This window comes from Ictidomys tridecemlineatus, chromosome 6 (genome assembly GCF_052094955.1).
Source record: "Ictidomys tridecemlineatus isolate mIctTri1 chromosome 6, mIctTri1.hap1, whole genome shotgun sequence".
NCBI classification, from domain to species: domain Eukaryota; kingdom Metazoa; phylum Chordata; class Mammalia; order Rodentia; family Sciuridae; genus Ictidomys; species Ictidomys tridecemlineatus.
This window is the reverse complement of record NC_135482.1, coordinates 18,535,564-18,559,254: the sequence shown is the minus strand read 5'-3', so window position 1 is coordinate 18,559,254 and position 23,691 is coordinate 18,535,564. Positions and strand designations below refer to the sequence as shown.

Genomic DNA, 23,691 nt, shown 5'->3' with positions numbered 1-23,691 from the left:
GCCTACTGGAAACCAATTATAGGGTATCTCAATGTTTTATTATATTTTGTTATTAAAAAGTAAAATCCATAAAGTCTATGGAGCCATTAAAATATTTTAAATGACCTTGCAATGACATTGAAAATGTCTGTGATATAATGGCAATAACAGTTTCAATATGTTGTGCCTACTGTACTTTTTCACCCGATTCCTTCCTTGATCCATTAATATTTTGTTTCTTTTCTTCCACACCAGACTGTACTTCCAAGGTAATTAGACTGTCACATTGTTATAATCCAACAGTGATTTCTCTACCCTCAGTGTCCAGGACAGCTGCCCACTGACTCTGTTTCCATTCCATGACTAATCCATTTCTACTTCACTGATTCTCCTACAAGTCACCAGTATCTCAGGCTTGAGGTATTTCGGGGTATTTAATGTATTTAAGTCACACCTTAAGTCCTGATCTCTATGCTGATATATACAGCTATGTATGCATGTCTACTTAACATCTCTCCTCCGCTCTCCCCCAAGATGTAAGGAACTCAAACTAAATATTTACAAACATAATTATTAATATTATCTCTTGTTCACTCCGAGAATACTGGCCCATAGTAGACTCTAAGCAAATATTTGAACAAATCAATGTTTAGTGTGTGTATATTATATCTAAAAACTGTGTATATGTATAAAATTGTACAATTATTAAAATATATGCTATGCATAGACATTAAAATGGGGAAAACACCAAATGAGTTAACAGTACATGAAAGTAAAAGATTTTTCTTTAAATTTCCTTTTCTGTTTTTAAAATTTATTCCAAGCATAGTGGTTATCAGAATTTAAAAGCAAGTGACCTCAGTCAGAGTAAATTCGGACACCAGCTGTATAATCTGTTTCCTAGCGTGCCAAAGAGGCTTGAAGATACAACCCTCCTTTATGCTTAGCGTTCACAATCAGCTTTACTGTGAAATTATGAATGGAAAGAGCTTTTGCACGGTGCAGGGTAATAGTGAGAAGCAGCTAATGTTAGCTGCTAATGATGACAAACTTAGTTGTTGTTTTTTTTTTTTTTTGCTTTAGAGGGTCCTGGGATCGAACTCAGGGCAGTGCTCTAGCACTGAGCTACGTCCCAAGCACCACGCATGTTTTCTTTTATAATAAAAACATTTATCCTGCTAATCAAGAGAAAAAAACACCGCAGCCACGTGCCAGCCAGGACAACGCGGCCCCGCCCCTCGCCCGCTTCAGACCCGTGAGAGTGCGCCTGCTCCGACGCTTCTTCCGCCCACGTGACCCGCTCAGGCTCCTCCCCGCTTCCAACATGGCGCTGCCCTGGGGCTCCATCCGCACGTGAGAAAGACTGGGCTACTGAGACCCGGAGAGTACCGCACGCGAGCCACTTTCTCCTGGCAGCGATCGGTTGTAGCTCTTCGACCCTTTCCGAAGTCCTCCGTGCTGCTGCTCCTCTTCAGCCATGAAGATAAAACCCATTTCCCACAAGACCGAGAACACCTACCGGGTGAGCGCGAGTGCTTGGGCCGGGAGCCACGGGTACCTCCTGCTTCAGCTTAAGACTGGCACAGGAACTCTTGGGGCTGCAGAGTCTGGGCAGAGAGTGGGACACTTGTCAGGAGGCTCTGGCGAAAGTGGAAGATTCCGGGTGTAGTAAAAGTGGAGAGGGAAAGTTTTCAAGCTTTCGCTGATAGCTTGTGAGATTTGGGCCGTCCCGGGTTCCTTTCAGTCTAGAGTGAAATTTATTATCCCAGAATCTCCCTTGATTTTTTATCTTTAAAAATTGAGCGGGAGAAGATAAGTGACTTCCAGTTAATGGCTACTGTAGCTCTTTCTGGGTGCTTCCTGGCAATTCGTTTCCAGATTTAAAAACCACTCTTATTGCAGGTTTAAAAATCACTCTTATTGCAAAAACTTAGCTGGGTCCCTGCGCTTGTGTAGTGGTGTGAAACTAATAAATCCAGATAATCTAATCTTCAGCGTTTACGTAGGTTTACCAGTCTAGTATGGAAATCTTATTTGAAATGACAGAGCTGGAAGAACTTAATGCAAATATACAGAAAAATTAATTATCCTCCAATAGTAATGCAGTGTCTTTGTTTAAAGTCTTGTGCCATTCAATTGTTTTTATACTTACCCTTGTGTTTCATCAGTGATGCTTTCTTTTAGTTTAAAATTCATTTATGTAGTTTATGGTTGATAGAAAACACAAGTCTGAAATGCCAAGCAAAGCATACATTTATTTGTAATGATTGCACATAAGGGTTTTTGAACCTTTACACTTTTTTTTGTTTGTTTCATAAGAAAATTGCCCACATATGATTATTATATGGCATTCAGATATTCAAGATGCTATAAGTACTAAATGATAATGTATCCTAAATATGCTTTCCCTCCCCAGTTTCTTACATTTGCTGAACGATTGGGGAATGTGAATATTGATATTATTCACCGAATCGATAGAACAGCAAGTTATAAGGAGGTAAGAAAAATGTGAGATTAGAAAGTCTTAAAGTATTTGTGATGCTTTTCCTGTATTTTTTTCAGTTTTCTCTATTAATAAAAGTGATTTCTTTTTCAAACTATTCTTACATGAGCATGAAATGCATTAGACCTGTGCTGTCTAACACAGAAGCCATACTTGAAATGTAAAGAGCTCGTTCATATGTGTCTAGTTGTTACCATATTGGACAAGTATAGATAGGGAACATTTCTTTCCATCCTTGCAGAAAGTTCTGTTGAGTGATGCTATAAAGGCAGTTGATTTGACTTGATAATCAACTGGCTTTTGTGATTCAAGCCTTTCCCTTTCTCTTGTGCATTCTGACACTGCTGCATATTTGTATTATTTTAAAGTGATTTTGATGAAGTCACTTTTCTGGGGCTTAGTTTCCTCTATTAAAAAAAATTGGGGGGTTTAGACTACAGGATTTTCCAGTTCTAATCACATTCTAACTATGTCATCTCTTTGGACAGAAACCTTCCTCATTTTACTGTATCAATTCATTATTCCTCCACTAACTAACCTTTTAAGGTCTTGTATAACATGCCTTTAACTTGAGAATTCAACTTTAGTTTTTATTCTTCATTTGGCTCTAGTCAAAGTCTACTCACTGTGTCTTTAAATTCATTGTCTCTTCTGTATAGCTTCAGTGTGTTAAATCATGTTACCTAGGTAAGCACATAATGCTTTGGGAACTCATAGTGAAGACAGAGTACCCTAAATGCTTTGGAGGTATAGAATGGGGTGTCAAAGAGGTGATCTAGACAAGATGCTACTTGAATTGAATTTCATTATTTGTATAGATTTTGGCAGGGCAAGCAGGACAGGGAGTGCTATTCCAGGCTGAGGGAGAAGCCTACATAAAGGAACAGAGGCTAGGAAATGCATGTCACATTTAAGGCAATACAAAGAAAGAATTTCATATGCCATTCTAAGTTCAGATTTTTTTGAAGCTGTGGGAGTGAGAGATGTGAATCAAGCTTTAAGTTTTTGATCTGTTTTTAGTGTAGAGGAAAGAATGGGTCTTGAGTCAGAGCAACCAGTTGTAAGGATCTGGTAGTCATTTGAAGTAAGAAATTATTATGGGGTAGTTCCAGTCAAGATGGAGAGAAGGGAAGAATTCCAAAGATACTAAGAAAGTATGACCTACTGGATATGCAGGAAGGAGGAGAATGGTGTTAAAGGTTTTGGTTCTTATAACTCGGTGATTGAGGATGTCACTTATCAAGATAGAGTTGTAGGAAGAGGAGCATGAGTTTTGGAGAGAAGATAATTTGTTGCATTTGAGACTAGTAGAATTTGATATTCAGTACCTATGGACATGAAAATTATACTATTCGAAAGATATTTGGGTATATGGATCTCGAGAATAGGTGATTTCAGAGGTAGAAATAGATTTGACATTCAGCAGATGGTTTATAGTTTAAGCCATAGAAAAGTTCAAAAGTACTAAGGGGTGGAATGTTAATTTAGAGAGCATGGGATAGGATCCTGGGCTGAGTGGTCTAGAATGGCCTCAGTCACATGATTGGCAGCTGGCTGGGGCTTGTTGGTCTTGATTCTCTTCATGCCTCTTTTTCTCCAATAGACTAGTCTTCTTTTTATGATGGAGAATCTTTCCAAGAGAGTAAAAGTAGAAGCATAAAGCCTTGCTTTTGGTATCACAGTGTCTCTTTGATTGAATGTTATTGACCAGAGCAAGTCTTGAGGCCAGGCCAGATTCGTGGGATTAGGAAATAGACTCCATCTCTTGGTGGGAGGAGCAGGGATGTGGTGTGTCATAAGTGTCTGACATGTGTCAGTAAGTATGGAATGCTAGAAATATCTTTTTCATTTAGATTTTAAACTGTAATGTTTATTTTTCTTCTACCTTAGGGGTGCTAAATAAAATTTAATGGGATTTTCTTTTTCCTATATTCTCCTTATTTATTTTTATTTTATCTCATTTTTATCTTTTAAAATTTTCAAAACACAATTTAATGGAAAAAAATTTTTTAAATATTTTTTTAGTTGTCAGTGAACCTTATTTATCTGTGATGCTGAGAATCAATCCCATTGTCTCACACATGCTAGGCAAGTGCTCTACCACTGAGCCACAGCCCCAGCCCTGAAAAAAATTTTTTTTGGCATGTTGTTCAGGTATGTGCCTAGGTATTTTCTGTCTCTTTCTGTGTGTGTGTGTGTGTGTGTGTGTGTGTGTGTGTGTGTACACACACACACACATGCATATATACACATGCATGGTAATAATTTACTTATTGGCTTTATCTTTCAAAGAACAAAATAATATATACTGTGTTAATGAGATAACCAACACGTTGTGAACTTAGAAAAAAAGACAGTTCTCCTTATTGCTAAGGAAATCATCATTAATGGTTCAGTATATGTGTATTCTTCACAGTTTTCTCTCATACTCATATAAACATATGCAAACATTTACAGAGGTTTTTGTTTTGTAAAAATTAGATCCCAACATATATTTCACTATGTAACTTGGCTTTTGTCACTTTGGGAATATGTCAACATTCAATATCCTCCTAGTTTAATATAAAATATAGTGGGGTTTTGTTTGTTTGTTTTGTTTTGTTTTTTAATGCTGGGGATTGAACTTCTTTTTCAATAGCCACATAATATATTTTACTATATTTAGACTATAGTTATTCCAACAGTTTTCCTATTGTTGGACTTTTAGGCTGTTTTGTTTCTACTATAATAGAACCGAATATACATTTTTGTATTTCTATGTTTGCAGTTTTTTGTTTCAAAAAACTAGAGTTGCTAGATCAAAGGGTAAATCTATTTTTAATTTTAATAGAAATGCCGTATAGCTTCGCCATAAAGTTGTAGCAGTTATTTCCAAAATCACCGTGAAAGAACTGTAAAGAATCAGCACTTTTTTTTTCTGTGTCTAAACTTGCAAAAAAATAAAATAGAAAAATAATTTTTTTCTATGTGACTATTTTGTGGGCTTTAGAGAATTATTAAATACCACCAAATCAACAAAACATTGTTTTTATTTTACTTTTATATTTTGGTGCTGGAGATTAAACCCAGGGCCTTGTGCATGGAAGGCAAACATTGTGCTACTGATTTACATTTCCAGCCTGAAACTTTGTTTTTATAAATTATCTGTTGATACTATCATTTCTGATTGCTTTTTAAAGTGTTAGTTAACATACTTTTCAAAAACAACTAAAAAAGACTTTAAACTCTTAGTTATTGTCCTAACATATTAATATTATTATCATTATTATTATTGTTAAACTTTGTCATAGTTTTCTTGTACTTGTCTGATTAATGGACTGCTTTAATCTTGGCAGGAGGTTGAAACCTACTTCTTTGAGGGTCTGCTGAAATGGAGAGAATTAAATCTTACGGAACATTTCGGTATTTTAAATTTTGTTTTAATTTGTACTTTATATGTTCAAAACAGCTAAATAATAATGTGATAGAAAGCAGAACACATTCCTTTCTCTTTTTTTCACCCAGGCAAATTTTACAAAGAAGTTATTGGCAAATGCCAATCATTTAATCAGTTGGTCTATCATCAAAATGAGATCGTTCAGAGTTTGAAGACTCACCTGCAAATTAAGAACAGTTTTGCCTACCAACCCCTTTTGGAGTAAGTAACATCTTGAGAGAAAATTTGATATTTTTTTAACTTTTAAGAAAGATTGTGTTTTATAGCTGCACATGGCTTGGATCAGATATTTGTAATTTAGAAACAAGAAGAATTTACCTTTCCTGTTAGATCAGAATATCAGGAAAATGTGCATTATCATTGAACAGAATCCTAGGTGTGTAATTTTGCATTTGTCATGTACTCCTAAAAGAACCCCATATATATATATATATATATATATACATACACACACACACACACACACTATGGAAGCAGGTAACTACAGCCTTGAAGGAATGCACCTTCTGACCTGATTTTTTTGTTGAAACTTTAAGATCTGAAGAATTTTGTATCTCTTAAGACTTAATTTAGAAGTATTTTGAATTGATTAATCTGATGATCATGGGTAATCTATCATCATATAGATTTGTAGCCTTTATTTAAAAAAAAAAACTACATAATCAGTTTCTTTTTTTTTAAATCCAGTTTGGTTGTACAGTTGGCACGAGATCTGCAGATGGATTTCTATCCACACTTTCAAGATTTTTTCCTGACCATCACATCTATCCTAGAGACCCAGGACACCGAATTGTTAGAATGGGCTTTTACCTCATTGTCATATCTTTACAAGTACCTGTGGAGATTGATGGTGAAGGACATGTCCAATATATACAGGTGACCCTTTTCTCTCTCCAGTATGTTTTTTTATTTATATTTCTCTTCTGTCTGGCCGCTTCCTGACTCTAAACTACCTTTGCAGCTTGATGCCTAATTATTTCCTTATATAGAGTTGATTTGCCAGCCAAAGTGACTCATTATCTAGTCTAGCAATCTGCGTTGAATGTGTCTTGTTTATATTGACCTAACCTTCTCTCATCTACAACTATTGAAATTATACCCAGTCATCCAAACTTAACTTGGATTTCATAACTTCCACAAATATTCCCAGGCACCTTTACCAGAAGTGAAAGCATTTGTTTATTATCATTTATATTACACAGCTTTCATTTTAACTATTTGTAGTATAGTGCTGTTTCCTTAAAACCCATGAACTCTTTAAGAATCCTGTCTTAAACACCTATTTACCCAGCTACCATTATGCTTACTAAGCCAAAAGAGATACCCAGTATTTTTGAGCTTATGTAGACAGGGAAGGAGAATGACTTCCATTGTAGCATTTTAAGGAAAGATTATTATCTGTTTAAATTTGGTATTTGATGGGATTTGGTCTCCTGATTGTTTCAACGTGGTAATCGCCACAGGAATACTTAAGATCAGCGGTCAACTGTTTACCCGCTATCAGAAAGTGTGGGTATGGGATAAAACAGTGGTTTTGTGCCACCCCCTTTACCTGCCACCCTTTTCTTTTAGGAACTTTGAACAAAGAATGAGAAAGAAGTATTTTTCTACTCTTGACTATTTCTCTATGAAGCTTTGAATAAAATGATTAAAAGCCAAGATTGTGTCATTAACAACCTATGAGGTTTTTAGGGGAGTATAGTTTATTTGATTTTATAACTTCAGCTGTCATAAAAACTATCACTTTTATGTCTCCTAAGAAAAGTTCTTTAATTCTAAATTTATTTGCTTTCAATGTGTAACATGTTCAATGGCCTGGATATTTTTACTTGAATATTGTTAAAACCAGGTTTTTAACACATCTCTGTTCACACCATCTTTTCTTACCTTTTATTTATTCGTGTGCTCATAAATATGAACTAAGGGCATACCTTGTACCAAGTCCCATTTGGTTGCCCTTTTTTTTTTTTTTTTATCAGTTATACTGACAGTCTTCCTGTATCACACCTTGAAAGCATATTTGACACAGTCATCTTCAAGGACTCTAAATCCACTTGATGCTGTTATGTATACACGTACTGAATGCTCTCTGCTTGGAAGGCACTTGAGATATGGTCACAAATAAAACATGAAAATCCCTCTTCTCACCAAGACATTTTAATGGGGGAGAATCATCTGAGGTACATCCCTGGCATGTTCAATGAAGAACATGAATAATAATAAGAGCAATTAGGTGATGTCAAAGTACTAGTAGATGGGGGCCAGTTCATGGTGGGTCTTGTGGACTACTGTAAGATTTTTTATTTCATTGCAGCAGATACTTTAATGTCTCTTGGGTCTATCCTTTACCATTTTCCTCTATCATCAGCCCAAGTTTACATGATGTTATCAGCTTTCCAAGTGGACTACCTGTCTCTCCCCCCTCCCCTTTATTTTATCCTTTCTCTTGCTCCCAAATTAATCTTTCTGAAAGTATTTGTTATTTAGCCATTATTTATTAGTACCTGCTGTGAGTAAGAAGTTGTTGGGAACTAGGAATATGGCCAAAATGAGAGAGATTCGTATTCCATGCTCTTCCATATTAGAGAGGCCAATTTATGTAAGTAATTTGTTATAGCTGCGTGGATATGTGACCTTCAGCAGGTTACTTAGTCTTTGTGTCTCAGTTTCATTATCTGTAGAATGAGAGTAATAATAGTACTCATCTCATAGAGTTCTTGTGCTGATTAAATGAAAGTAACACAGAGTCAGTTCTTGCGTAGAGGTAAGTTAGAGTTCAAATTAATCTGCTTGGTGTTCACAGCTATCTGTTTACCTGAGTAACTTTTTCTGCAGCTTTTTTCAGCCTCTCACCTTTATTCTCCCCCAGCCTCTGCATCTCACCACCAACATTCTTCCTCTTTGAGATAGAATAGCCTCCTTATTATTTCTTGACCATGATCAATGCTGCCTGTTCTGTCTTTATTCTTCTGTTTATACTAACATTCCCTACAGAATTTCGGTCATTCAGAACTCACTGCTAGTTTTAGCTTTTCATGGAGTCTTGGCTATAAGACCAGCACCACTGAATGTGGGACTCTCAAGTCTTGCGTTTGACATGTCAAATCTCCCAGTAATTAAGATGTTAAACTTGTGTTATACCTCTTAGGTATTCCTTGCATGCTTAGCACAGTGTTAGTTTTATTGCTGACATGTAGTATATCTTTATTAGAGTCATGGTTAATAAATTGTCTTATTTTTCTCGTTTATAGCATGTATAGTACGCTCCTGGCTCATAAAAAACTACACATAAGAAATTTTGCTGCTGAAAGCTTTACATTTTTGATGAGAAAGGTTAGTTTGATGTTTTATATATTTGCTGCTAGTTGATCATCAAGAATCTGATGACCAGAAGTAGACACTTTGTAATAATATGGCTATTATGGACTAACTTTTTAAAATACGTAGATAAACCTGATACTACTTTGACTATATCTCTGTAAAGTTTAGTCTTTGCTCACTCATTAATTTGATGTAATTTGGGGTCACTCTTGTTATTTAGGTTTTTGGTAACTTTCTGTGTGTATATTTCAAAAGTATTTTCAAATTCAAATCCGTAATATATTCACAGTAAGATGAACAGGAAGTTGTGTAACAGTTTCCTTGAAAAATGGAGGCGTAGTGGTGATTTGTGTTTGTCTAAAAATTTCCCTAGTAAATTTTAGACGGGTTTTGTAACAACAACAACAAAAAAATAGGTATCACATTTCTTCCACACTCATAAAATACAAATATATGATTTGTTTTAAATCATAGAATGTTGCCTTATGTAGTTTTTTTGGTAGGTATCTTCCTATCATACTAGTGAATTCATCACTCCTCTATGTGATTGTACAAATGAGAGTACACTAATGTAGTAACTCAAGAACATTACAAATGTTTGTTTGCTAAGTATGTTTAAATAAGAATATGTAGAATAGGAAGTAAGATTTCTTCATTTGAATGTATTTTTGTTGAAAATATACCTTTTCATTTTATATTTTAGGTCTCTGATAAAAATGCACTTTTCAATTTAATGTTCCTTGATCTTAATGACCATCCAGAAAAGGTGGAAGGTGTTGGGCAGTTGCTCTTTGAAATGTGCAAAGGAGTTAGAAATATGTTTCACTCCTGCACAGGCCAGGTAATTAATGATGGGAAGTTGTGGGTGGGGTCTATGTAAAGGATTAAAGAGAAAAATAGAGAAGAATTAGGCAAATGTTATGGCAGAAGGATAGGTCACCTAGAACAAATACAAAGCACTAAGTGATTAATAACATTGCTTCCTGCTGTAGGCCCTAGGTACTTTTTTTGGTTCTAATTAGTTATACTTGAGAGTAGAATGCTTTCTGACACATCAACCCTGGGTATGTTTACTTTCAGAGTCATTTCTATCTTCTTCATTGTGGATAGTAGGAGGTAATAACACAATCAGTGGGCACAAGTAGGTAGAGAGGGTCAGTTGTACAGTAAAATTCCCCACCCTAGGTTGGGAATTCCTTGGGACACAGTTAACCATCAAAGCTCCCATATCCTTGGTAATTCTTGAACAGATTTTTAAGGTAGCCAATTTAGAATGGTAAATCACAGTTTAATACTTAAAAATAATTTAAATTGTTCTTGTTTTACTACAGGCAGTGAAACTAATTTTGCAAAAACTAGGACCAGTTACTGAAACAGAAACTCAATTACCATGGATTTTAGTTGGAGAAACACTCAAAAACATGGCCAAATCCACTGTATTCCACATCTACAAGGAACATTTTGATACATTTTTTGACTGTTTGCAAGTGAGTTCTAAGTTTTAAAGATGGGTATATAATAAGAAGTGTTGAGGATTTTTTTTGTTGTTCTATCAGAGCACTCTTCTACATACATTTTAAGATTTTCCTTTCCATTACCCTTAGTACTCTTTATTTGATATGATGTCTTGAGATACAGTGATATATAGTGTTAAAAGAACCTTTGGACACACCTGTAACCCCAGCTGCTTGGGAGATTGAGGCAGGAGGATTGTAAGTTCAAAGCCAACCTCGGCAACTTAGTGGGATCCATCTCAAAATAAAAATAATTAAAAAGTTCTAGAGATGTGGCCCAGTGATACCTGGCTTCAATCTCTGGTATCCCCCCTGTCCCCTAAAAAAAAAAAAAAAAAAAAGAGAGGCTCTGGATCCACATGTCTGTTTAAATCTTGGCTCCACCACTTACTACTAGTGTAATTTGGGGAAGTTAATTTAAATCTCTATTCCTCAGTCTCATGTGATCAGTAAGGATGATGTCAATATTCTTTACTTCAGGGTTGCTGTGAAAATGCTAATTACTTCAAAGAATTAAGAATTGATCGTTCAGTAAATGGTAGCTCTCATTATCTAGTGTATCTCCATAAATGTCTTTTCCTTCCAAAATAAAAGAATGAAAAAGTTCAAATAGGTCACAACATTTTCATTATTGGATGAAAAATTGAGTTTAGTATCTTTCAGTTATTTTCTCTGTTAAATCCACTGTTTGCAGGAATCACTCCTGGATCTACATAACAAAGTAACAAAAAAGAACTGTTATGAGAGTTCTGAACAGATTAAAAGGTTATTAGAAATATATCTAATACTTGTGAAACATGGAAATGGATCAAAGGTAACTGAACCTACTGATGTGTGTAAGGTGAGTTTTCAACTTAATATGTTTAAAAGCTTGTTGATTAAAAGTGGATTTTACATTGTTTTTCTTTTATCTTTGCAGGTACTGTCTGAAACATTACAAATACCCAATCTCTCCACATCTTGCTGGGAAACTCTCTTGGATGTAATTTCTGCTTTGATTCTCGGTGAAAATGTTTCCTTGCCGGAGACCCTCATCAGAGAAACTTTAGAAAAAGTAATTTATTTCAACAAATATTAATTGAGTAGTTAATAATATGTTTGGCATCGAGTAAGCCTGCTGGGGAATACAAATGAAGCATGACAAAGGCTCTGTCCTCAAGGAATTTATAATCTTGTTAAGAAGACGTGTTGTATGCTGTAATGGAAATAAAGTGGGGTAAAAGCTAAATCTCTAGAGCAAATATTTAGTGAACATGGATAATTTACTATGTGTGAACTAGTTGTTCCAGGGATAACCCTGTAATCCCTACAGTTTAATGTTAGAGAATGGGCCTGGGAGTCAGTAGTTAAAATCTAGAGAACTGATTTGTTTGAGATACATATTGAATTATAACCATTAATTCTGCCTGGGATTGAGGAACAGAGAAAACATTTTTGAAGATTTATATTTGAAATAGTCCTTGAAGGTTCTATAGCGTTCTGCCAGTCATAAGAGTTTAAAAACACTAAGAAGGGGCAGCAAAGACCTGTATTGAGAAATGTGTACAGTCTGGGCACACGGACACTTGAGGAAGTGTGATGTGATAGCCACAAAGCTCTGTTCAGCTTTGGAAAAATAAGTTGGGTTTTATCTTACAAGTCATGGTGAACCCTGGAAGAATTCTAAGCAGGGGCATGATTTGAAGAGACTGACATTTTAGTGATTTTTGAGAGATGGTTTGGAGAGAAGTGTGATTGAAAATGGATATATTAGATGTTTTCTAGCATCACATAATGCAGCTGGACACATTGGAAAGGTTAGGATCATGCTTTTTGCCCTTTTGCAATTTTGTGGAGCTGGAGAAAATCCTTCCTTAGGCAGAGCCTCTGTCATTGATAAAACAATGCCCCTTCCGTCTGTGAGTTCCTTTGGAGAAGGCTGAGCCTTAGAACAGCATGCTGGTTGATGTGCCCTCCATTCCCTTAGTGTATTCACTTTCTTGGGGGTAAACGGGAAGGTATTCTCTAATTATACTTAAACTAATAGCTTTTACTTGTGGTTTGCAGATTTTTGACAGCACATTGGAAAGACGTTTAATTTTGGATTTTTCTGAAGTCATGTTTGCTATGAAGCAGTTTGACCAGGTGAGCAAGATACTAGATTTTGAGTATTCCTTGAATCTGTTGTGATAAAATAACCAAATTTGAAATTCTGTGATTTTTATTTGTTTTTGGAGGAAACAGACTTAGTGTTCAATGTTTTAGTCAGCTTCTTATTTTAAAGAAATTATATTCAGCTCTGGTTTACAGGTAAAACTTTATTCCATATGCTAAAGCATTTAAAATAATATATAGTAACCAATCTGTTTTTAATAATTTTTAACCTAGTTACAAAATCATGCGTAAAATTGAAAAAAACAGTTTAAGAAACTTTTGAGTGAATTTGAAGCATAAAAAATAGTATCTGAAACAGCTTGTTTTGGAGGAAGATCGAAAGTTTATTTCATTGCTTCAAAAGAAATACCTGATGGAACAAATTCTTTTGTCAAATCCAGAGTTTATTTTGCCTGTCTCCTCTTATGGCCATCAAGTATTTGCCACATCCTGTAACTAATAACCTTGCAGTATACTTACTGTCTGCTGGGGACAAAGGTAGAATTAATAGTTATAATTCAAAGACCTGTTGTATTAATTCTTAATAATATATAATTTTATTTGACTAAAAACTGAAGGGAAAAAAAAAAAACCTCTATTGTTCATGTCCTAGATCTCATTTCTGCTCCATGTGGACTTTATCTCACTCTTGATTTCTTAGCAACTATGTCTTTTCTTCTTCCATTTCTTTCCAGATCTTCGTTTATTTATTTGTTTTTGTTTTTAATCATTTTTATGTAATTTAAAATAGTGGCATACATCTAAAGATAGTCATTTGTCCTCCATATTCACTTTACCAGCACCGACCAATATGAATGATTTTTGCTATTTTTTTCTGGCATTTGCTTTATATTTTTGGGTCATCTGAATATACTACTTTTCCTTAGTTTGTTAGTTTTTGTCCCAATCTGTAGAATTCTTCATATAGTAAATGGATATAAAAAAAGTAAATCATCTTTGTGATAGAATTACATCACAGGTTTTGGTTGAACTACATAGTTTCTGTAAACAAAGAGTGTTTATGATTACGTATCATTTTTTGCATACCTTTGTATTTTTCCTGAAGTTAGTAATTACTTTATTTTTTAAAAACTAGAGTCTGTCTGCCAGCATCATTGTAAATACCTGTCACACGGCAAACTGTCAGAGAATTTAGCAGTTCAGTCAGTTCTTTTTACAATTCATTCTGAATGGGTTGCTTTCTTAACCCACTACACAGATGTTATAATAGGATGTCCTTTTCCTTCTTAATCCTGTTTCCTGGGTCCCAGATTTCTTTCTTATCACAGTTTATTCTCTTATTTTAATGAACTATATTTTCCAAGGGTTCCCAAGAATGGTAAATGGAGGTAAAAGTTTTAAGATTTAGCACATCTGATTAATTAAAACAACCAACTATGGGTAAATGGCAGAAAGTTCAGTAGAGGGAAGGAGAAGGGAATGGGGAAGGGGAAGGGGCAGTCCTGAGGTCTGGATTAGAATAAAATATTCTGTGCTGGTATAATTATATCAAAATGGATTTTAGTGTTATGTATAACTAAAAAAATATTAAAATAAAAGATTTAGTACATCTGAAATTCTCTCCTCACATTTTTAAAACTGGATGTAGAATTCTAGATTGTAAATCATTTTCCTTCACAGTTTTTAGGGTATTGCATTGTCTTCTTTCATTGTTCCTATGGAAAATTTTAATGCTACTAGGATTCCTGATCCTTTGTTTATGAATTCATGTTTTTTTGAAATGTTATGATTTTTTCTTTTTTACGCATTCTAGAATTTTTATCTGTTAACAAGTGTGATTTCCCTTCTTGTCTTTAGCTTTTTCTGCCAAGCTTTCTCTTATATATTGAGAATTGCTTCTTAATTGATGACAATGTGGTCAAAGATGAAACCCTGGCCATTTTGGCCAAGCTTATTCTGAACAAAGCAGCACCTCCCACTGCTGGCTCCATGGCGATTGAAAAGTATCCTCTTGTTTTCTCACAGCAGACGGTGGGGTGAGTTCTCTAAGTCTGTTCCTGTAGTGTTGGTAAGATTACCTTTTTAAATATAGTGCACCAAGAATGCTGTAAAAAATGAAGCCTTATATGTTTTAACATATATAATGATAGAGAAATATCAATGATTATATATAAATAAGTAATACATAATATGTGGAAAAAGCAAGTTGTACATATAGTATGTATAACATGATCTCATTTCATAAAGTTTTCCTCCTCCCATACCACATTCTTAATTCTCTAGCTATAAAATAAGTTTTGAGATTTTTAAGTAAAAGTCCTCATTATTCCTCTTTGTCAGAATTGTTTTAGTTATTCCTATTCCTTTTGCTTTTCTATGTCTACAGAAAAACTTTGCTGGGATTTTGTAAAGAATTGCATTAAGCCTTTTGATCAATTTGGGGATAATTAACATCTCCCCAAGGATACAAAGACTGTTAATTTTGTTTTGTGTTGTCAGGAGATGGTGAGAGGAAAAATGAAGTGATTGTTCATTTTTAAATTTTATACTTTTGCCTTATTTAAGTTGTTTAAAGGACTATGAATTACTTTCTTAATTTCATTCAAAATAGGTTGAACCCTTTATAAGTTAAAAGCAATCCATTTAAATATGTGAGAGGATTCAGCTTATCGTTTTACAAATAGTCAGGTGAATAAGCTTCTAGAAACTGTAGGTTAGGAAATGGGTTCCCTTGTAATTCCTTTGTGTTTATATTTGGTTTCATGTCTGTTGGATTAGTTCGATCTGTTCTGTGTTTATGGTTTGCTTTGAGGTAGTCAGAGGAAGTGCACATGTGTTGAGTTTGTGCCGAGCACTCAGTTTCAAAGTTTCACAGCATCCATTGAAGTGGGAGATACTGTCTCCACAGTCACATAGCAGTTAGCTTTGGAGGTTGATCAACTTGAGATTCTGAGGGAACCCATCTCTTTTAATACCTACTTAACATCTTCTGCCTACCTTAAACCTATCTTCTTTATTAAAATGTGCCAACAGAATTTTAGTGTTTTAATTGATTGAACTCCAATTCTTGAGGAGTGGGTAATGAGTAACTCCTATAGAATTATCCCTTTGAACCTTTTCTCTTGATTTTGCAACCTCAAACCAATCTCTGGCAGGCCCATTCCTTGCAAGTGGCCACAATTATGGTGTCTTCATTATGGGAATGAAGTTGCTTTGTTGGTTGAATTCCTTGAAGCCAAGGCACTAATGTGACTGGATGTCAGACCTTCTCACACTGTTATCTCAACCCTCTCAAATCCTCCTGAGAAGGTCACATGGTAAAATCAATAAATAAATTGAATGTATTAATTTAAGGCAAAGGCTACAACTTCCTTGTCTGTCTGAGAAAACATTCCTCTGCTACTCACCCTCCCATGCCCCGGAGATATGGTATGTGTAAATGGTCACTTTTGTCTTGATTCCTTCTGTGAATAGCTTTAAATAATTGTTTCAGTAGTCTAGCAATAGTCCACTCATCAAGTTTGTTGAAGGTAAAAAGATAATTAATGTGAAAATGCTTTTCAGAGTATTCTGTTATTTGATAAATATTTATAGTATTAGGTAATGTTGGAGACACTGGTATACAACAATGAGTAAGAAAAAGATTTCTTTTGCGGGGAGATAATATTCTATGGGAAGGGACAGAATGAGGCAGATAAGCCCATAAGCAAGATGATTATAGATAGTGATAAAAAGGAGCATGAAGGAGGCACTCAGTATTCCTTTCTGGAGCAAGAATGTGTGGGCTGAGAAGGATTCAGCCTTGGAGGGAGCCAGATGAAAGACTTCCAGGCGGAAGGAAGAGTTATTACAAAAACTTTGGGAAAGGAATAAATTCAGCTTATTTCAGAAAGAGAAAGTCTCTGTGGGTAAAGAGCTCTAGAGAAGGAAGGGAGTGGATGACAGGAGGTGAGGGAGGTAAGCAAGGGTCAGATCACATAGAACCTTAACACAACAGAGGAGCTCATGGCAGATATGAAAAAGGTGGGGAATGACATGGCAACTAATCATTCTTTTTTTCCTTCTTTTTTTAAAAACATCTTAATAATTTGTAAGATTTTTGTAGATTGTTGATTCATGGTTACTGCCAAAAAAACTATACATCAAGATGTGGTGACTTTAAGTAGCTGACCTTTAAAATTAATCATTTATTATAATTTCCTATCATTCAGTATCCTGATATGTATGAAACTAAATGAGACTGTGACTTTTTGATTAATTGTAATAATAAAAAGGTCATAGGAGTAAAAAATCTGACATTTAACTGTTTTTGCATAATAAGCTAATGTAACTGGTCATGGAGGGATTGGAATTATAAAACTCAGTGGTAGAGTACTTACCAAGTATGCCTGAGGCCCTAAGTTCCATCCCCAGCACCAAAGGGAAAACAAAACAACAAAATAAACAAAACAAAAAACTAGACATGGAGGACAAATTGGAAAACAAATAATTTTCCTTTATAATAAATTTTTCTTCAGATTTCTTTCAGATAGAATTGAGGCATAGTATGATGGCAAGAATAAAAAGAGGCTAGCAAGAATAATATAGACTAACATACCCCAAACCACATGTCATATCAGAAAATGTTATTATGTAATAATACACAGTAAAGCAGTAGGAGATTACTTGTAAATCATAATCATTTTTGTGATATTTATTAACGTTAGTACAGTAACTTTATAACATTTCTGCATTTGGAAAGTTGTAAAATTCATATGAAAAATGAAAGGGAATAGAGGAAATTAGTTCATTTGAATGAGTTATCCCTCCAGTTTTTAAAGACATAAATTAAGAATTAATATCCAAAACTGAGAGAGACTTAGTTTAAGTTATGAAGCAAATTGAAATGGAAAGAAGTAGAGCCAATGGAGTTGAAAGGTCCTCACAGTGAAAATCAATGGAAGAACTCACATTTGTTTAGTTACTTATATTCAACCACCACCACTAGTTCCCTCCTCCCCTGAAGTGCCACAATGAGAAAGAACCAGTGTCATTTCAAACTTTCGAGGGCAATAAGTGATTACATTGTCTCCAGTTTTAAACATTTACTTGAATTTTCATCCTATAGGTCCTACTTAAGGCAGAAGAAGACTAGATCCAAGGCAGGAAAGGAGCAGTTTCCAGTTTTGGACCATCTCTTATCTCTAATTCAGTTACCCCCAAGTAAAAATACTACCTACCTTTCACATTCTTGGGCAGCCCTTGTTGTTTTACCTCACATTAGGTAAGAAAATAAACTATTAATTTTGAAAGGAATGTAGCATGTGCCTAAAATATATTAGTCGTTCTTTACCATTCTGTGAAAAAGCCATTGGATGACTGTTTGAACTTTTCCCTTTTTCTCTCTACTTCTTGGACAGACCTCTTGAGAAAGAGAAGGTGATACCACTGGTTACATGCTTCATAGAATCACTTTTCATGACTGTTGACAGAGGGAGCTTCGGAAAAGGTCAGTTACAATCACCATTTGTTCTCTTTGTCCTTTCTGGCACACATAAAGTAATTGTAAACACATGTAATAGCAGAGGATAATACTAACATTGTGTTCTGACATAACTCCTTATGTGATAAATACGGAAAAAAAGAGCATAAGAAGGGCATGTTTCACTTGTACCCTGTAATGTGTTGACCAAATCAAGGTGACTTGAACATAGGAAAGTCGAGTGTCAGAAGGATGCCATGGCATAGAAAACCGTTCAAGCCCCAGCCTGTGTCTTGCTCTGTGTGTCCTTTGCCTGCCCTACCCCGGGCATACACTTCATGCTCCAGGCATTTCTGTTTCTCACCCTGAGCAACATAATATTCTATTTGCCCTTGAACATGTGTTCCCTGTGCCTAGGGACCATTCTAGGTTTTGTCATTCATTTAACTCTTAGTTACCTCTCATAGCTGAGCTCAGGTATAGTACCTCTGAGAAGGCCTTCCTGCCTTTTCCAAGCTGTATTGAACTGCCCTGCCCCACACCTCATTGCCTATTATATATGGGTACATCTTCCATATAAATAGCACCTTTTATTCAGTCAGTATTTGTTTGCTTTTCTCATGTACCAAGATGTACATGAGTCACCAAATTAAAAGCAAGTATTTTGTTTTATTCTAGCACAGTATTTTCTCTTATATATAAACATGGTAGTCATTTACTCACTTAAATAAGAAAAGACATCTCAAGTGCTTAGCAGCCGCATTTGTCTAGTAGTTACCATATTGGATCGTGGCTACAAAATAGCACAATAATTTTTAACATTGCATAAAGCTCTGTTGAGTAGTCTATAGAGTGTAGAGCAGGGGTTGGCAAAAAGACCAGATAATAAATATTTTAGATTTTATGGACATGTTTTATCTTTGTTGCTTTTTTTTTCCTCCTTAAGAACCCTTCAGAAATGCAAAAAGCATTCTTAGCTTACAGGCCATATAAAAACAGACTGTCTAATATATCTGACTTGTGGGCCACAGTTTACTGACCCCTCGGCTAGAAATTAAATGGGGTTTAATTAATATTAATTGAATATATTCAAGGTAATAGCTACTGGTATGTGACTTTTTATAAATTAGAAACTAATATCAACATGAGTCTTATACAAAGATAATTTGGCTTTTTTAAGATCCAGAGGGTTGAGTCATTACTCAGGTTGAGTGTCCCTTATCTGAAATGCTTAGGACCAGAGTGTTTTAGATTTTTTTCTGATTTTGGAATATTTACATAGGCTTCATTGGTTGAGCATCCTGACCTGATAATCTGAAAATGGAAATGCTCCAAAATCCGGAACTTGTTGGGCATCATAGCAGTATTCAAAATGTTTCAGATTTTGGATTTTTTGGATTAGAGATGCCCAACCAATATTTCATCCTCATCTCAATTAATGGCAAATAAGTTATTATTCTCTACTTCTAAATATATATTTACCTTAAAAAAGATAAAATATAAGGCTTGGAAACTTCTCTTTTCCTTTCTATTAATTCAGGTACCTGACAGATACTTTTTAGAAGGTACAGATTCACTTTAAAGTGAATTTACTTGTTCTATAAGTATCAGATGTTGGATAAATAAGATACTTGATAGTTGTGTCATAGAAATAATAAGTAGTTTTTTCTGTCTTTCTGTGCTTAGGAAACTTATTTGTTCTTTGTCAAGCTATAAGTACTCTGCTAAGTTTGGAAGAATCTTCTGAACTTCTTCATTTGGTTCCTGTGGAACGTGTAAATAATTTAATATTGTAAGTAAACAGATCTTTATTTGGCTTAATAATGAATAAAATATTTAAGTCTATTTTTGAGAACATAAAATAATTGTTTATAATTCAGACATAACAAAAATTCTTCTAAGATATTTCATGCATGAATTGTATTCACATAGTGAAATTTAATATTGACTTAGATTCTCCAATTAAAATAAGAATTTTTTTTACAGTCTTTAAATACAGATTCATCTTTGTGAAGGAGTATTGTTTATATGTGTAAATTAAGGTGCAGTGTAATGGCAATTGTTCCCAAATGTAACACTGCACAGTGTTGAACTTTATTAACCTCTTTAATGATTCCAATTGACACATTCCTACCACTATCATATTCTGCCCTACCATAACATAATGTGTTTCAGAAAAATTTCCTTGTGATCTTTTTGCTGTGTACTGAAACAATTGTTTATTGTTTAAGTTAGTTTGGCTAGCCTCTGATTTTGGTAGTAGCACCTTTTATTCAGTATTTGTTTGCTTTTCTCATGAACCAGGCTGTATTCTAGGCACTAGGAAACACAGTGGAATGAAGTAGACAGAATTCACTGTCATGGAGCTAATGTTCTAGCAAGAAGAGACACTAAACAGAACAAATAAATACAATATGTAGCAGCATGTAAGAAGGTGCTAGATACTATGAAGAAACCAGAGTAGTCTTTGGGTAGGAGAGTCTGAAGGTTAGGGTGAGTAGCAGTTCTAAATAAGGAAGGCCTCACATAGAAGGAGATACCTGAGAAGAAACTTGAAAGCAGGAGGGATATGGGGTCCAAGATGCTCCCTGGGGGCAATAGGTGTATAAACTTGAGCAGCAAGGGGTGTTTTGTGGCCAAGCAGAGCGGGTGGGTAGTAGAATAAGAATACACAGAGGTGGAAGTAGCAGACAGTATATGACCTTTAGGTAGAGGAAGGGCTTTGGCTTTTACTGTGAGTGAAAGGAGAGGATTTTGGGCAGGGGATTGATTTAAACGGGATCACTTAGCTTACCCAGTTGAGAAGATAATTAGGAGACTTATGGCAATAGTCCAGAATCTCTTTACTTTTGTAAATCTGGGTGAAGTTGATGTTTTTCCATGGTTAATTATATTGGTTTAAATGAACTTTCTTTAGAGAGGGAATATTTATTTGAATTCACCATATTTACCATATTACATATTCCCCTTTTCTTGACTGTTGTGGTTAAAATTTCTCATCCTTTAGTCCTTGGTATAAGCAATGGAAGACGGCTAGAGTGTTTGAAATAAAACACATGCATAGCATACCAGAATGGGGTAATTATGTCCTCTGGGAAAGGCCAGGTGGCAGTTAGCCTTAGAAGCCCATCAGAAGTGGATCCATTTTTGAGGTCAGGGTATGATCTTTCATTGTATGTACTGGGCCTTTCTCAGTGTTGTGCTATTACACTGAGTGTCTAGGTTTCACTGTCACTTCAGACTGGATTTGAAGTTTGTAACTCCGAGGCCATGGGTAAGTTAGTTGACCTTAGCTTCATTATATCTCAACAGAGGACAGTTAAAAAAGGAAAGGATAATAGTACTTACCTTGTGCAAACAACTTTGGATAATGTATGCAATAATAGTTTAAAAAATGCATTTATTGTCCTCTTATTATATGCAAATTGCTGTTGTGTGTACACTTTATACATTATTAAATCCTTACAACTCTGTAAGGTGTAGGTACTTGCGTTCTCCATAGGAACTAGTTTCAAATTAACACCCTGGTCTCATTTGTTATCTCCTGCATGGATCATTGTCGTAGTTGCCTAATGAGTTTCCTTACTTTTTCCCTTGTGTTACTGCTCTCTAGTCTATACCAGAAGCCAGAATGATTATTCTTTTAAATGTAAGATGATAGGTCATGTCACTCCATCGCTTACAACCTTCTACTACAGTGCTTCTTAACTGAGAGAAATTGACTACTGGAGAGAGAAATGGACTCTTGTTTCTGGCATGTAGTGGAGAGAGGCTAGGGGTGCTACTAAGCACCATACCATGTAGAGGTCACCTCCCTGCAAAGATTCCAGCCTCAAATATCAATAGTACCAATATTTATTGAGAAACCCTGCTCTAGTGGTATCCAACATCTTTATCAGGTTCCTTGGGGCTCCATATGACTCCCACTCCTAAATCTTCAGCCACTGTTCTTTGTTAACTCAGTTTCAGCCAGACTGTTCTCCTTACTGTTCCCACAGACGAGCACATCTCAGGCTGTGGTGGCTTTACTTTCCCTTCTTAAGATGTTCTTCTTCCAGATACGTCTTAGCTCCCTTTTTCATTTCCTTCCATCCCTGCTTTCCATAATCTGGTCTCTGTCTAACCTCCCTCTCTGGTTACTTTTCTCCACAGCACTCATCACTGTCATACTAATTGTTAGTTTACTTATTGGCTATCTTTCCCTGCTGGAATGCAGTTCCAGAAAGACAGAAATGTTGTCTTTTTTTTTAACTGCTGTATCTGCAATATCTAGAAAAGTCACTGGCATATAGTAATATTTAGTAAATAATTGTTGGGTGAAGGTGGTACATAGAGATTAAGCTTGCTCAAGGTTATGCCACTGATGCACCTTGGGACTGGGTCAAGACATGGGCTGCCCTACACCAGAACTCCTCTGCTGCTCCTCTTACTAGCTCCATGCCTAGTACCCAGCAGACACTTAATAAATATTACATATCTTCTTTTTATGTGACTGTCATTTTTCAGCTGTGCATATGGAGTGAAAATAGCATTGTAATCCTGCCTCTGCCTCCAATCAGCTATGTGCCCTGAACAGAGCACTCAGGGTCTCTAGGCCTCAGATTCTTCATCTATAAAATCATGATGTTACATGTCCAGTAAAACTTGTCCATGCTACCTTTTATATTTCCCTCAATAGTGATAATTTTATTTTACTGTCTAAATACTCCAAGGTGTATGTGCAATTTGGGTCTTATAAATATCTCATTGCAGAACATTTCCTTCGGAGCCATCTGTATTGCTGTTGGCTGATCTCTATTATCAGAGATTGTCTTTATGTGGCTGCAAAGGGCCACTTTCTGAGGAAGTTTTGATGGAATTATTTCCCAAGTTACAAGGAAACATTTCTACTGGTATATCTAAGGTAATACTGTTTTGTGGGATGTTTGCATTCTCCATTTGTTTTTATGTGTATAGCCAGAAGTCATGAGAGCTCCTTAATCAGAAAGTGCTGCTGTGGAATGATTTCTCTTTAAAGCAAGGATTCCTAAAGATTAGCTTGCAAACTGCAGTGGAGTTAGTTAGGAAGATTAATAAAAATATGAATGCCAGGTCCCCACCCCAAAAGATTCTGATTTAGTAGGGTTAGGGTGGAAATGAAATATGTACATGGTGTTTTAAAGCCCCCTTGATGATTCTGGTGGTCATTTGGGTGTGTGGAAATATATGAGTAGGTTACTTAGGAATAAAAATAATACTGATTTTGGTTGAACTATATAAGCTTAATCAGTTCCTTGCACTTATTTACAGAAGTACTTACAGTGTTATCGTTCAGGAAAACAATATGGAATATTGGTCAGCATCGCTGTCTTAAATCTGGTCTGGTCATTATATATATATATAT

At 35.4% G+C, this 23,691-nt stretch overlaps 1 protein-coding gene across 2 annotated transcripts in view; it reads left to right on the top strand.

Annotated features, from left to right (window-relative positions):
- The first annotated feature begins 1,277 nt into the window (after positions 1-1,277).
- The window catches only part of Utp20 (UTP20 small subunit processome component), a 95,038-nt gene continuing 72,624 nt past the window's right edge, over positions 1,278-23,691 (top strand). For both annotated transcript variants that reach the window (XM_005322365.5, XM_078052932.1), the window contains exons 1-16: positions 1,278-1,501; positions 2,396-2,476; positions 5,818-5,884; positions 5,987-6,119; positions 6,606-6,794; positions 9,170-9,251; positions 9,943-10,080; positions 10,571-10,726; positions 11,448-11,594; positions 11,673-11,807; positions 12,800-12,877; positions 14,705-14,883; positions 17,955-18,110; positions 18,247-18,335; positions 19,995-20,100; positions 23,061-23,211. In XM_005322365.5, the coding sequence (XP_005322422.1) occupies positions 1,457-1,501; positions 2,396-2,476; positions 5,818-5,884; positions 5,987-6,119; positions 6,606-6,794; positions 9,170-9,251; positions 9,943-10,080; positions 10,571-10,726; positions 11,448-11,594; positions 11,673-11,807; positions 12,800-12,877; positions 14,705-14,883; positions 17,955-18,110; positions 18,247-18,335; positions 19,995-20,100; positions 23,061-23,211 (1,932 nt within the window). In that variant the 5' untranslated portion in view covers positions 1,278-1,456. The remainder of the gene's footprint in view (positions 1,502-2,395; positions 2,477-5,817; positions 5,885-5,986; positions 6,120-6,605; positions 6,795-9,169; positions 9,252-9,942; positions 10,081-10,570; positions 10,727-11,447; positions 11,595-11,672; positions 11,808-12,799; positions 12,878-14,704; positions 14,884-17,954; positions 18,111-18,246; positions 18,336-19,994; positions 20,101-23,060; positions 23,212-23,691) is intronic.